The sequence below is a fragment of the Nematolebias whitei genome, chromosome 2, assembly GCF_014905685.2.
Source record: "Nematolebias whitei isolate Nwh7 chromosome 2, NemWhi1, whole genome shotgun sequence".
In the NCBI taxonomy this organism is placed as follows: Eukaryota; Metazoa; Chordata; class Actinopteri; order Cyprinodontiformes; family Rivulidae; genus Nematolebias; species Nematolebias whitei.
The window spans coordinates 25861364-25873808 of record NC_056499.1 but is presented as its reverse complement, the minus strand read 5'-3'; the positions used below and the strand labels follow the sequence as shown (position 1 = coordinate 25873808).

The 12445-nt window shown below is 41.6% G+C and overlaps 1 protein-coding gene across 2 annotated transcripts; it reads right to left on the bottom strand.

The window, feature by feature from the left end:
- Positions 1-99: 99 nt before the first annotated feature.
- On the bottom strand, positions 100-11036 carry sall1a (spalt-like transcription factor 1a). Of its 2 annotated transcripts, none has more exons than XM_037690982.1 (3): positions 10626-11036; positions 2234-5640; positions 100-1218 (listed from the first exon to the last, which is right to left on the bottom strand). In XM_037690982.1, the coding sequence occupies exons 1-3, from the start codon at positions 10696-10698 to the stop codon at positions 778-780; spliced, it is 3921 nt and encodes a 1306-aa protein (XP_037546910.1). In that variant the 5' UTR covers positions 10699-11036; the 3' UTR covers positions 100-777. The 2 variants fall into 2 exon arrangements, with proteins under 2 accessions (XP_037546910.1, XP_037546918.1); XM_037690990.1 differs by lacking the exon at positions 10626-11036 and adding an exon at positions 8213-8234.
- Between the last annotated feature and the right edge of the window lie 1409 nt (positions 11037-12445).

The window sequence follows — 12445 nt, the reverse complement described above, 5'->3', positions numbered from 1 at the left end:
ATATATATATATATATATATATATATATATATATATATATGACATGTATTTAACAAAGGAATAGAAAAAAGAAGAAACTGAAGAGTAAAAATATTGAAGCAAACAAAAAAATAGAAAGCACAATACACGGAGACTGTATCAACAAAACAAGGTAACACTAAAGAAACGCTGGAAATGTAGCAAACTTTAATATTACGTCTTCCTTAAATAAAATAAAGGTAAATAACAAACAAAAAGATGAACTAACACATGATTTTGTCCCTTGCTTGAATGTCATTGTTTTATCTCGAGAGGAGAGGGAAACATACAGAAGTTAGACCATCTAAAGGAGATCAGTGTACATTATTTACAGCAAGTTTGTTTGCTTATTACAGGGCTAATGCATCACAGAAACATAGACAGTTCGGTTATAGCTACTACAGACAGAAAATAACTTAATGCCAATGTATGGTATTCTAGCCAGATTTTCTAAGTTTCAAAGCACCCATACATACTCATTCTGGTTTAAAAATAAACAAACCCTAACTGTTAATGCTTTCACTTGTTTTCAAGCAAGGTTATAATCACTAATAAATAAGCTCCGTAAAACTATGACATGTACATTGTACAAAAAAGCAACTTATCTTCACACGAGTGTTTGTAAAGATTCAATGACGAGCAAAACAGTTCATTTGATTTTATCCTCGTCTTGTTCTCCTTCTCTGTCTTCTGTGTATGTCTACATGTGTACAGAATGCCTAAAGGCATCTTTGCGTGTCTGAGCCCAACATGAGCACACTAATTGGTGACGATTTCTTTATTGTCCTCCATGAAGCGGGTGAACCGGAAGTGGGACCCGTTCTCTGTGTTGGCCATTTTCTCCAGACCAGCAAGAGCAGCATTGGGCTCTGTGTTGTGTAGTTTGTCCAGGCTTCCTGTGAGGCCACCTATGGGAGAGCTGCCCCCATTTCCCACACCACCTGACATAGGGGGAATGCCTCCATTCTGAATAACAGAGATTTCATTTGTCTTCATTGCCAGGCCATTGGAGAAGGCTGCGGCATATTGGTTCCAAAAACTAGCCGGGTCCCCATTGCTTGCCCTTGATACCATGTCTTTTTGGAAGATTTCAGGGAACTTGACTGGATTTGTGCCCAGGAAGGCCATTGGACCATCCACAGAGAGCCTACGGCCACGTCTGGCAGGAGCGCTGTTCCACATGTGTGTGCCCATGTGAACCTACACAGATGGAGAAAGAGGAAGAAAGCAAAGGAATAAAAGGAGTGAAGCAAAGACAAAAAGCAATGAGAGGGATACAAATTTGTGTTGTTTACAAAACTTGGCCACAGGAGCTGCACATGAGATGATGCAATGGAAAAAATAATCATAATGCTTGACGGTAATTAAATAGCTTCACACCCTGGGAGCAGCAGTCTAGTTAGCCGCATAAGCTGCAAAATGTACCAACATGGTGTAAACATCTTACTTTGGCAAGACTGATGCGTGGTGTTTAATCTTAACTTTAATTAGCTCTTCTCACGAGGGGACCACAGAGCTCGAGCCAAAATTACACTGTCCAGTTTCATTGCACAGGCCAGTATTACATGCGACATTTCACCTCTGCCAACAACCTTTGCTCTCAAAGATTTTCACTCCTTCATAATCTTTAAACACAGACAGCTGTGCTTGAATGTAATTTTTTGAAGATCCCTACATAAAAGTTGAGATGCTTTTATCTGATTATTTCAGACCAAAATGTTTAACATCAATCACACAAACATAAATAAAAATAAAAACACATATTACCATTTGATTAGAAATTGGCAGAGTCAAATATTACATGTAATTTTATAGTCGGTGCTCTTGAATTTCTATACATCATTAAACAAGTGCTTTTGCATTATATAAGCTTGTGACTCTTCCAGTTTACCCAGAAAAATATAGATCGACTGACCTAGCTTACTGTGTAAATTAACTCAGTGCACCAAATCATTCCTGCTTTCAGTCATCTTACAATCTGGCACTTCTCCCAAGCAGTCATGTTAGTTGTGTGAATCAACTTTTCCATTAAGGTATTTTTTTCTCTCACAAAACAGCTCCTTTCATTAATTATACAAAATTATCACCAATAGATGTCAAGTTTGCTGAAAAGCTATATAAAACTAAATAGGACACCTGAGACTATTTTTAAACCAATGTTCTCACGCACAAATTTATTGGAGACCAGCAGCCTTCAGGGAGTTTCAATATTTACCTTGAGGTTTCCTTTGGTGGTGAAAGCCCGGCCACAGATACTGCAGGCAAATGGTTTCTCCCCTGTGTGGGTTCTCTCATGAATTTGCAGAGCACTGGAAGAGGAGAAACATTTCCCACAGGTGTTGCAGAAGTGTTGCTTGGGTGTTCTACGTGGTGGAGCAGCAGAGAGTACTGGTGACGTGGAGGCTGATGATGTGACCAAGCCTGGGGTGACGTCTTTGCTTTCTTGGTGGAGGCCATGAAGGAAACCGTTGACCTCAGGTTTGCTGAGAGACCCAACAGAGAGAAGGGAAGGGGTTGGGCTGGACGATAAGCTGGTATTTGATGGCTCAAAGAGCTGTGAGGGCAGGTCTCTCATTTGATGAGTTAGCATGTGCTGCTTGAGATTGCCCTTCGTAGAGAAACCCCTGTTGCAAGCGGTGCAAATAAATGGTCGTTCTTTGGTATGGCTTCTGTAGTGAATGTCCAAGGCACTCTGACAAGCAAAGGTCTTCCCACAGATGTCACAGGATGTGTTCTTAATGGTGTTACGCTCACGAAAGGGGAATATCATGCCCAGGGGGTCTTTCGAGGCATTGACAGATGTCAGATCTAGGGCTCCAATGTTGGAGGGATGAGAGTGCAACAAGCTTGCACTGGTGTGGTCAGAAGATAAGGCTCTCTGATGCCTTTCTTCAAAGCTTGGAGATTTATGTAGATGTGACTGCATGTTACTTGGGGATAGTGCCTGCATGGAGGAGGTAGATTCAGACACCGCCGGACTCCCAGCACTTTGACTGTCAATATCTCCTCCCAGAGATGAGGAATCATTAGTGAGGCAATCCCCTTCAATTAAACCATTTGAAATTACCTTCATCTGGGTAGCTGAGAGCTCTTCCATTTCATTGTGTTGCACATTTTCCTGACCATTTCTTTCTTGCCTTTCTTGGTTAGTTATTTCAGCAGGAGATGGAGAATTACATGAACTGTCATGGGACGCATCAGCAGACCTTGGTGTGTCTGGAACACTGCTATCTAGACCATCTTCCATCGCCTCAATGTTATCATCAGAGAAGTTGTCCAGATCATCAAAGTTTCTCTCCTCAAAGGAACCAGTATCAGAAGCCATGGACTCTGGATAACTGTCTGGCAGAGGGGTGTTGGGGATCTGCCCACCCATATGCATGCGAATATGTTGCTGAAGAACTACAGCATTTGTAAACTTCTTCTGACAAATAGGACAGGAGTGTTGAACTCTAAGAGGAGGCATAGCCCTATGGACACTGTAGTGGGTCTTAAGATTTCCCTTAGTGGTAAATGCTCTGCCACAGACCTTACACTTGAAAGGTCTTTCCCCTGTGTGAGTACGATAATGCATCTTCAGAGCACTTTGACAACTCAGCACCCGATGGCAAATGACACATTCGTTCGGGTCTGTCACCTTTCTGTCAATGTTTTCCACAAGTTGCTGCAACTTTGAAGTCTCTGACCCATGGAGAGGATCCAGGATGCCACCAAAGGGGAATTTAGCCTTGAATTGATCGGTCAGAAGAGGCATGAGTGGATTGGTCATCATGGGTGGGCTATTAGAAGTTGTATATTCTGCAATACTTTCTGAGGCAGAGCTCAGATTAGTCATAAAGCCTGAGGAATGGCTGCCTTCTTCAGTTTTTCCATTTGAGGTAGGCAAAGTTGCACCTTCGCCTTCTTCAGACACTCCCTCATTACTTTTAGCTGAAGGCTCAGTAGCACCTGAGTCATTCTTTGCAGTAACAGAAGGGCTTGTAATGGCTATTGAATGATCTTCCTTTTTTATGAAGTGGGGGAGGCTTGGTATGGTTGGTGGCAGTAACATACCAACGGAAGTTGTTAGAGTGGGTAAAACTGGTTTGCTGTCCAGCCAGCTTGTGACAGGTTTCTCAGGTGGCATAGACATGCCATATGGTATACCTGTGCTTGTTGGTATGTTATCAAGATGTTCAGGAACAGGGTAAGGGTTCATCTGGATATGTGGGTATTTTTCTTTATGACGCTGAAAATGCACCTTCAGATTACCACGGGTAGAGAAGCGGTTACCACAGATATTACACTTGTATGGTCTCTCGCCAGTGTGAGAGCGAAGGTGGATTTGCAAGGCACTATCACTCCCAAATACCTTGCCACAAAATCTGCACTTGTGTTTGAAGAAAGCCTCGTCAGAGCTGCTCTTTTGTTCAAATGAAGTTACATTTGGTGGCTTGCCTTTCCTTTGCTGGGCCAGAACCGCTAAAGAGTTTAAGTCTTCTACAGTGGACCCAACGTTGGGAATGGAGCTAGAGAATATGGGGTTTCCGGATGGGGGCTGAGGTAGAAGGGGATTCACTGCAGAGCTCAACAAGCTACCTATCCCAAAAGCTGGTGTTGATGATTTAGCTAGTGAGGAGTTGCTAAGCTGAGAGTGGAGGCTACTCATGACACTAGGTCGCTTATCAGTGGACTGAGGATTGACTGTTGATGGTCCCAGTGTGGTAACGCTCTGAGATGTCTCACTGCTGCTTGGGTTGGACTGAGGTAGCTGTGCTGCTGCAGCCAGCTGTTTTAGGCTGCTAATGCTGGCTGACTGACTCGCCAGGTTCTGTGCAAGGCCTGCGGCTGCAGCCAGCTGTTGAGAGAGATGTGAGCTGAGTGTCGTCAGTGGGCTGGCAGAGGGCCCCATTGAGCCTGGAGCAGAAGTTGGGGGTACCTGCATTTCTGGGGACTGGGAAGCTAATAACAGAATCTGATGGCGAATTTGTTCTATAAGCTGCAGCTGGTGAATCTGCTGCTGTTGCAGGGCTAAAAGCTGCTCCATTAGGGCTGGCACAGCCACCCTGGGACCACCAGTGGATCTGGCCTCTTGGGAGAATTGAGCCACAGCCACTTTAGTGCTCTGCAGATTTTCAATTATGACATTGCTGTTTATCATGGAGAAGTTCCCAAGTTCAGTTAGGTTACTGAGCTGAGGCAAGGAGGCAGAGACTGCTGAAGTACCCACAGCGGCGCCTGAAGTGCTCCTGCCCGTGTGACTGCTGACTGTATTGAGAGGGCTTCCTCTCCCAGTTTGGCTGCATTCTTCTTCGTGACCGCTGCTTATTCCAGAAACATCTACATCCATGAATTCGTCTTTTTCAAGCGTGTTGGGCTCTAAAAGGTCACTGGACTCCGTTTGATCAGTGTTAGGCGTTTCATTCATCTGGTCATCTGGATTATGAGGAGGAGATCCAGGTGAGAAAGTTCCAGCAGGGGAGGCAGGATTTTCATTGACTATCAAAACTAACTGATTCTTAGTGCAATTTTTCTGGTGTTCTTCAAGATCGGAAAAGTAAAAAAACTCAGCACAACATCTGTTACAGACATGGACGTCTGACTCCTTGCAGGAGGCGTCTTCAGAGCAAAGTTCCGTGTCCCCTGAAATAGAGGAAACAGAGGATTAGTGATTAAAGATTATTTTGCAGCTGAAGAAGCAGCTTTATCTCTTCAAATTCCACTGTTGTTAATCTTAACTTAATCATTTTTACACTTATCCTTTTGATGTGTTCACAAAAAACAGTGATCTCAAGGCAACAATAAGCCCAACAAAAATGATAAACGCCTTTCAATTCAGTGGCCTCTGAAACACGATAAAAGAGAATACAAAAATCAATGAGAACTATGCAAATAATGCTTAAAAGTGATCTTTGAGGATGTACATCTGAGTTTCATCAGCCAAGCAAAGGTAATCATTTTCTTCAGATAATCCATCAAAATATAAAACAGAGTGAATTGAGGACATTTGGTCCTAATGAAATTTCATAGCAAAACATTGATTTCCTATATTCCATGCCCTTTAATGTCTTCTTGTCCACTCTGTGCAAATAAAGCATTTGAAGGACTTATTAGACTTTCAATTCACTGTCAACTTTGCTCATTTTCAGCGAACTATGGGCATCTTGGACAGGTTATCCATGTCGCTAAACTAATTTGTATCCGCTCTGCTTTGCAATCACAGTTAGACAAAAACAAAGGAGCCTGTGGGGCTCAAACTGGTTACACACACACACACATTGAAAAAATTAAACATAATAAAACTGAAATAATTTTATAGCAAAAACAATTTAGTTGATTTAAAATGATATAATTATTTATCACGTTTATCTAATTAAAAAAACAATAATTCTTCAGGTCAAAACATATTCAAAACAATAAAAAACAGACAAAAGTGCAGGGTTTATAAATGCAATGAAAAAAAAAAACAAATTTTGTTTAAAATGAAGAGCTTGGCCATACATTAAAATTCATGCTTCACAAACTGGCCAAAACTGAGAAACTGGACGCTCTGGCTAATAAAGCAAGTAAAACAGAAACAGCACCGTCTGCTGATAATAATTTGAAAGCAGTGAGTCCTATTGACATGCACCCAGGAACAGGTTTTAAAATTTTACATTTTAATGAACGGGACAAATCAGGAAGTAAAACAAGGCAGGACGACACCCTGCCCCCTGAGCCACTGCTGTGCTCCAGACTTTCCTTATTCATTCCTTCCTTTGTCACACTAAAATCTCACTATTTAACATACAAGTTGATTTACAAATTGCATTTCTCTATGAATCCCTTTCATTGTAGCCCCAGCCCCTCAACACTTTCATCAGGGCCAAGAATTCATTTGCAAATGAAACCCAGAGAAGTGCAGCCCTGCCCCACAGAGAGACAGGATGCCTTCCCATTGTTCACGCAGCATGGGAGCGGCGGGGATCGTCGGCACAGCCTGGCCCTGCTCATCTCAGTCGACTCAAAGCAGATCCTGTTTAATTCAGGGATTATCTCCCTCAATGTTTCTCCGCTCAGAGACACTGGATAACACAAAGTTGCCATGACAGTAAACCCCCGGCCCTCACACCACCAAACCATGCAAACAGAGAAGATTCAACTTTAATGATAACTTTTCATGTTAAATCCCCTTTCCACCCACCCGCCGACCCACACTGAGCGTCAAGTTTGGGAAAAAAGTGACTGATTCATAGAATAGAAAATGTGTGACTTCAGTAAACACACTTTTTCCTTTAACTTACACAAATAATAAAAAAAAAAATTAATCATATGTCATAGGATCAAACCTATTAGTACAACAGACTTCTAAAAGATAATTAATAAAATATGTGCATTTAAGTGTTTATATAAAAATGTAAAAATATGTACAAAATGTACACAAATAAATTAATCATTAAACAATTATTACACAGAACTACTTGTGTAATTTGAAAGTAAAGTTTTGTCACATTTACTACCCAACACTATATACATATATATATAAGTGATAAGCAATATTTATCAATTATTCATTGAATAGTTAAACAAATCCTTCAAAAGTTTTAATGTAAATTTGTAAAGCCAATTTTTTTTTATCATTAATAATCCTAAAACTAGCACCTAAGAATCTCAATCTCCAAAATAAATGATTAATTTCCATGCTCATAAGCAAGAATCATAAATGTAATTTCATCACAGTTCTGCAGCAGTTTCATCCAGACTTTTTTTAATCTAAGTTTGACAGCAAAAAAAAAAAAAACTATAAAAATGGTGTAGATTGTTTCACGACCAACTCCAGCGACTGTACAAGTAAAAATCAGCTCCATGAACTGTCATCTCTTACTTGATGACCAAGGAGGGATCCAGACTGAGTCAATGCATCACTTCAAACTGTCCCCAAAAGAGAAGTATAGCCAACAGCGCAGATGCTAGCATTAGGCTTAAGTCCCAAAATAGCAAGGATTAACATGGAATTAAAATGAAGATAAAGTCAAGTAGGTATGAAGGATTGTGTAAAACCTTTAAAGAAACCATACGCAAGGCTCAGTGTCAGGGTGTCAGGAAAAACAAAGCGCAGCAAGACAGAAACTCGGGACAAACTCAGCAAAGTGTGAATCGGACAAATCAGAAAAGCGAGGATTAGTCGAGAAGGAAAAAAAAAAAAAGTTGACAAGAGTTTTGAGAGTTTTCCTACATTCTTTTTGTGTGAGCTTCTTGACACTTGTAACTTCAGGAGGGTTTCTGCTCACGTCCTCTCCGGCCCTCAGGACTCATCCCACTGAACACTAGATGGGGTTCCACTAAAAGCTGCCGTGGTGCAGGACAACAGGAGTCTCAGAAACTCTGCCCCGGTGACACGGTTAAAGCTTGAGGGGAGGGAAAAAGACAAAGCAGCTCCTTCATGCTACACCTAAACTCACACCACATAAACACTGGCAACTTGACGAGCAACTGCTCTCTTTCTTTGAAGAACAACTGTGTGGTGGAGGGGGAGGAAGGAAGGGGGGGGGGGGGTCCTAACTGCTCTCCTTTTTGGGAGGGGGGCCACTCCGATAAGACACGAGGGGATGGATACAACACTGATCAAACCTCGCTGCGTTGTATAAAAAGGCCAGGCCTCGCTGGGCTGCCTGCAGCTCCGCTCAGCAAGCGTCATGGCGAGGCTGAGAGGAGCACACCGGGCCCTGAACTCTGATCGCCTCCACACGGAGGGGGGCCACTGACAAAGGTTAAAACAGCTCAACATCCCACCCTCTGCAGCTCTCGCCCCGACCTCCCAGCAGCCACGGCCCTCAGCATCACAATGACTTTCTGCTCCACTTCCGGATCCCACAGCTCTCCACATTTATTCTAAACACCGCTTCAGCAAAAACACACCGCGTCTAATCACACACACAAGACACTCAGGTATTTTTAATATGTGGGAATGTGCGGCACTTAATTAGGAAAAGTTATAGCCTGTTAGAGCAGGAGGAACAAAAATGAACTTTTTGTTTATTGGATTTAAAGGAAAAACGCAGTTCTCAGAATTGAACTTCCTGAAAATCACATGCACTGGGCGGTGGATGCGCCTCCATACATGACTTTTTGTAATGAAATATTTGAAACGAGCTGCACGTGCTTTTTGGGTCACCTCAAATGGAAAAACACAGAGAGGCAGGCGGGAATATTTAGAGTTCATTGATTCAATTTAAGGATGCCACAAGATAAAAAAAATAAAATGTTCACAGTCATCATTTCATTTTATTTACTTTTCATTTGTGGCATTTTAAAACTGTAAATGTTTTAAAGTAATTTTGTTCACACAGCTGAGCATTAATTTTTTAATGAAAAGCACAAGAAACAGTTGCGAAGGTATTCCCTTTATTTTTGTTAGACTGGTTGAAGCATTATTCGTGTTATCTATAACACTCTTGTCAAATCAAACTGTTATTGATTTTTTCCTGTGATTATTCTTTTCTTATCAAAACTAGAAAAGATGCAATTAAATCTAACTTTGATGCCTTTGCTGGACTTTGAAGCAGGACTTCACAGTCGCCACTTTTTGCACAAACTCCTCTTACATTTAAACTTAAAGCCTCTGCAAACATAAGTATTCAAGCATGCAGTACTTAAAAAAAGAAAAGAAACAGAAAGTCAAAATAAAATAAATAAAAATATTTGTTTTATTTTTGACTCGCACTTGATTACAATTTAAAACTTATTTATGTCGCAATAAAAAGGTTTAAAAAGGAGTGTGTTTTAGTAAAAGGCTGAACTTTTAGATTTGTTTTTCAAATTTGAGCAACAAAAGTTTAAAAGATCGGTGAAATTAATAGATCACCAAATAAACATTAAAACAGATGTTTGTAAGTTTCCACTCATTTTCGGACCAGTCGATTTTCTTTTTAGCCAAATTGTGGAAATAAATTAGGAACGTGTGCAAAACAAGTTAAGGCTTTATTATTTAAATAATATTATTGTTATTTCGCGACAGACAGACGCACATTTTCTGTCCAAGAAAGGCGCAGAGGGGATGGAGGGGACATCTCTGTCCCGGCTGCGATCCGGGGTCCGGGTGCGCGCACAAGCCCACCCCCGGTGAGCGTCCTTACTTTAGAATAATAATACTATTTTTTTTTTAATTATAACAAAACCGTGTAAACGCGACACTATCAAAAGTTATCAAACTCTCAGCACTCACACACGGAACTCAAACGCGACAAAAATAAATCATCTCAAATCAAACATTTTTTTTGAATTATTACGTCATCTTATTATCTCTTTTTGATTAATTCCGACAAGAGTCTTCAAAAGTGCTTCAAAATAAAAGAACAGAACATTTTAAGTAGTTTTAAATTGCTTTTTTTTTTTTTTAAGTTTTGAAAGGGAAAAAAAAAAAAAAGATTCTCCTCATCCAGATAGAAAAAAAAATTAAAATAATAAAAAAAAAAAATCATAAAAGTTTCCTAAAACTCAAAGTAATAAGTTGAACCTTCGGCAGTCTTCCAAAAACAACAATAACAACAAGAAGAAGTTACAAATAAAAACAAAAAGTGTGAGAAATTCTGGGTTCCGGGATGAAAGCAGACCCCCCCACCTCCCCCCCAGCTTTGACTCGGACTCACCATTGTGCTCGGGTAAAGGCAGATGCGGGTCGGACTGGAAGTGTTGCGGCTTCGCCTGTTTCCTCCGCGACATGCTGGCTGGCACATCAGCAGGCAGAGAATAAAAAAATGACTACAAAACCTCCTCAAAAATTACGTAAATCGAGCCCCATCCACCGCGCATGTGCCCCGTTATGATTATCAATAATGCCGTGCGATTAATCATACAGGAGAGGGGGGGTGGGGGCTCCTTTGAAAGGCGATTGGCACCTTGCCAGCCCCCCCTCCTATTCAAATGAAGTCTCTTTAATCAATTAGCTCCTGATTTGCTGGGGACTCTTGTCTCTCTCTCAGCTCCCACCCAATGAGTTGATCCGCGCGGGGGAAGGAAGGCTGGCTTCTCCAAACTCCCCCTTTGGAAACGCTTTAACCCCTTGTGTTAGGCAAAGCCAGGCGCTTTATCTTGACCACTGCAGGGAGGGGGAGGGGTCAGCTTCTCAAGTCCATTCCTGCGACGTCTTTAGGCTCGATCAGTCCGCTTTCCTCTTTTTGCCTTCCTGTGCGTGCGCGATCTCCAACCAACTTTTTGCGCACGCAGCTCGAGGACCCGTTCAGCTTTTCAGACGTGTTTGTGGAGTTCAGCTCTTGTCGTGTTCAGCGCCTACTGTCTGAGGAGTTTCAAGAAGAAGACGCGGGGCTGCCGGTGCGCCCCCCTCCTGCCAAACAAGGAGCATGTTCCGCGCGTAAAACCGAAGCGCGCGTTTCCACCACCCCTAAAAACAAAAAAGAGTCCAGTCTGCGTGATTTGACGTCCCAAAAAGGATTTGCTTTCATAAATTCACGTATAATTAAGAGAAAGGGACACGTTTTCATCACGCACTGCTGTTCCGCGAATAAACAAACTTTGAGGGCCCGTGCGGCAGTGGGACAGGCGCGTAGCCTCGCCCACCCGAGACGTGATTGGTCAGCGGGCTGCTCAGTCACAAAGAAAGTCACCGCCCCCTCTTTCCAGCCCTCCTCCTCTCTTTTGGTTTCTTCCTCTCTCTCTCTCTCCCTCTTTCTCTCCATTGAGAGTCAGCGAGCGCTCCACGGAGCCGAACGTGCTGCGCGCGCTGGAATCACGCTCAGTGGGAGAAGGACGCGCAGAGAACCGCGTGTGTTCATCCATAACAGGATAAATAAAACTTTTCATGTCAAACTTTTTATTTATTTTTTTTCTACAGTAAAAACTCACATGGTCACTCAACATAAAATATGACAAAACGCTTGAGTTCATCATCTGGTGATGATTTTTAGTCAAATCAATCAAATAAAAATAGTTTTTATGAAAAAAATGACGTTGATGTGAGCTCCTTAATACAAAATGTTCTTTAATAAATGAAAAAAAGTATATTACAGTATCGTCAAAATCATATTTGAAAAATGTCTTCATTTTCTTGTCATTATTATTATTATTATTATTATTATTATTTTATTATCATTATTATTTACAGCAGGAGTGCGCCCTGAGTTTTGGTGTTTTCGTGAGAGCAAAAGGTCCCTCGGGAGCGCCCAGTCGAGTAGATTTATTACCTGAAAAAGATAAACGAAGCTCTCAGTCGGGCTGATTTTGAGAAATGAAGATAATAACGTTACTATAGGTGATGCCTCGGATGCCATTATTTTTCCCTGAATATTTAAAGAGCAGCTGCGGGCTAGATGGATCTGGTCCACTCTCGTGTCAGCTATCTTTTAGTTTCGACTAGCCTTACTATTTACTTATTCATGAAAAAAAAAAAAAAAAAAAAAAAGGAGAGCAAAGGGGGGGAATCAAATACCTCTGACAGCCCTGAGTGATCTTC

Bases quoted from the DNA above. Each gene is read 5' to 3' on its own strand.
- sall1a (XM_037690982.1), bottom strand. From the start codon at position 10,698: ATGTCGCGGAGGAAACAGGCGAAGCCGCAACACTTCCAGTCCGACCCG. The intron at 5,641-10,625 runs GTGAGTCCGAGT...CCTCTATTTCAG, and splicing joins GCCTTTACCCGAGCACAATG to GGGACACGGAACTTTGCTCT. The intron at 1,219-2,233 runs GTAAATATTGAA...CCATCTGTGTAG, and splicing joins CCACCAAAGGAAACCTCAAG to GTTCACATGGGCACACACAT.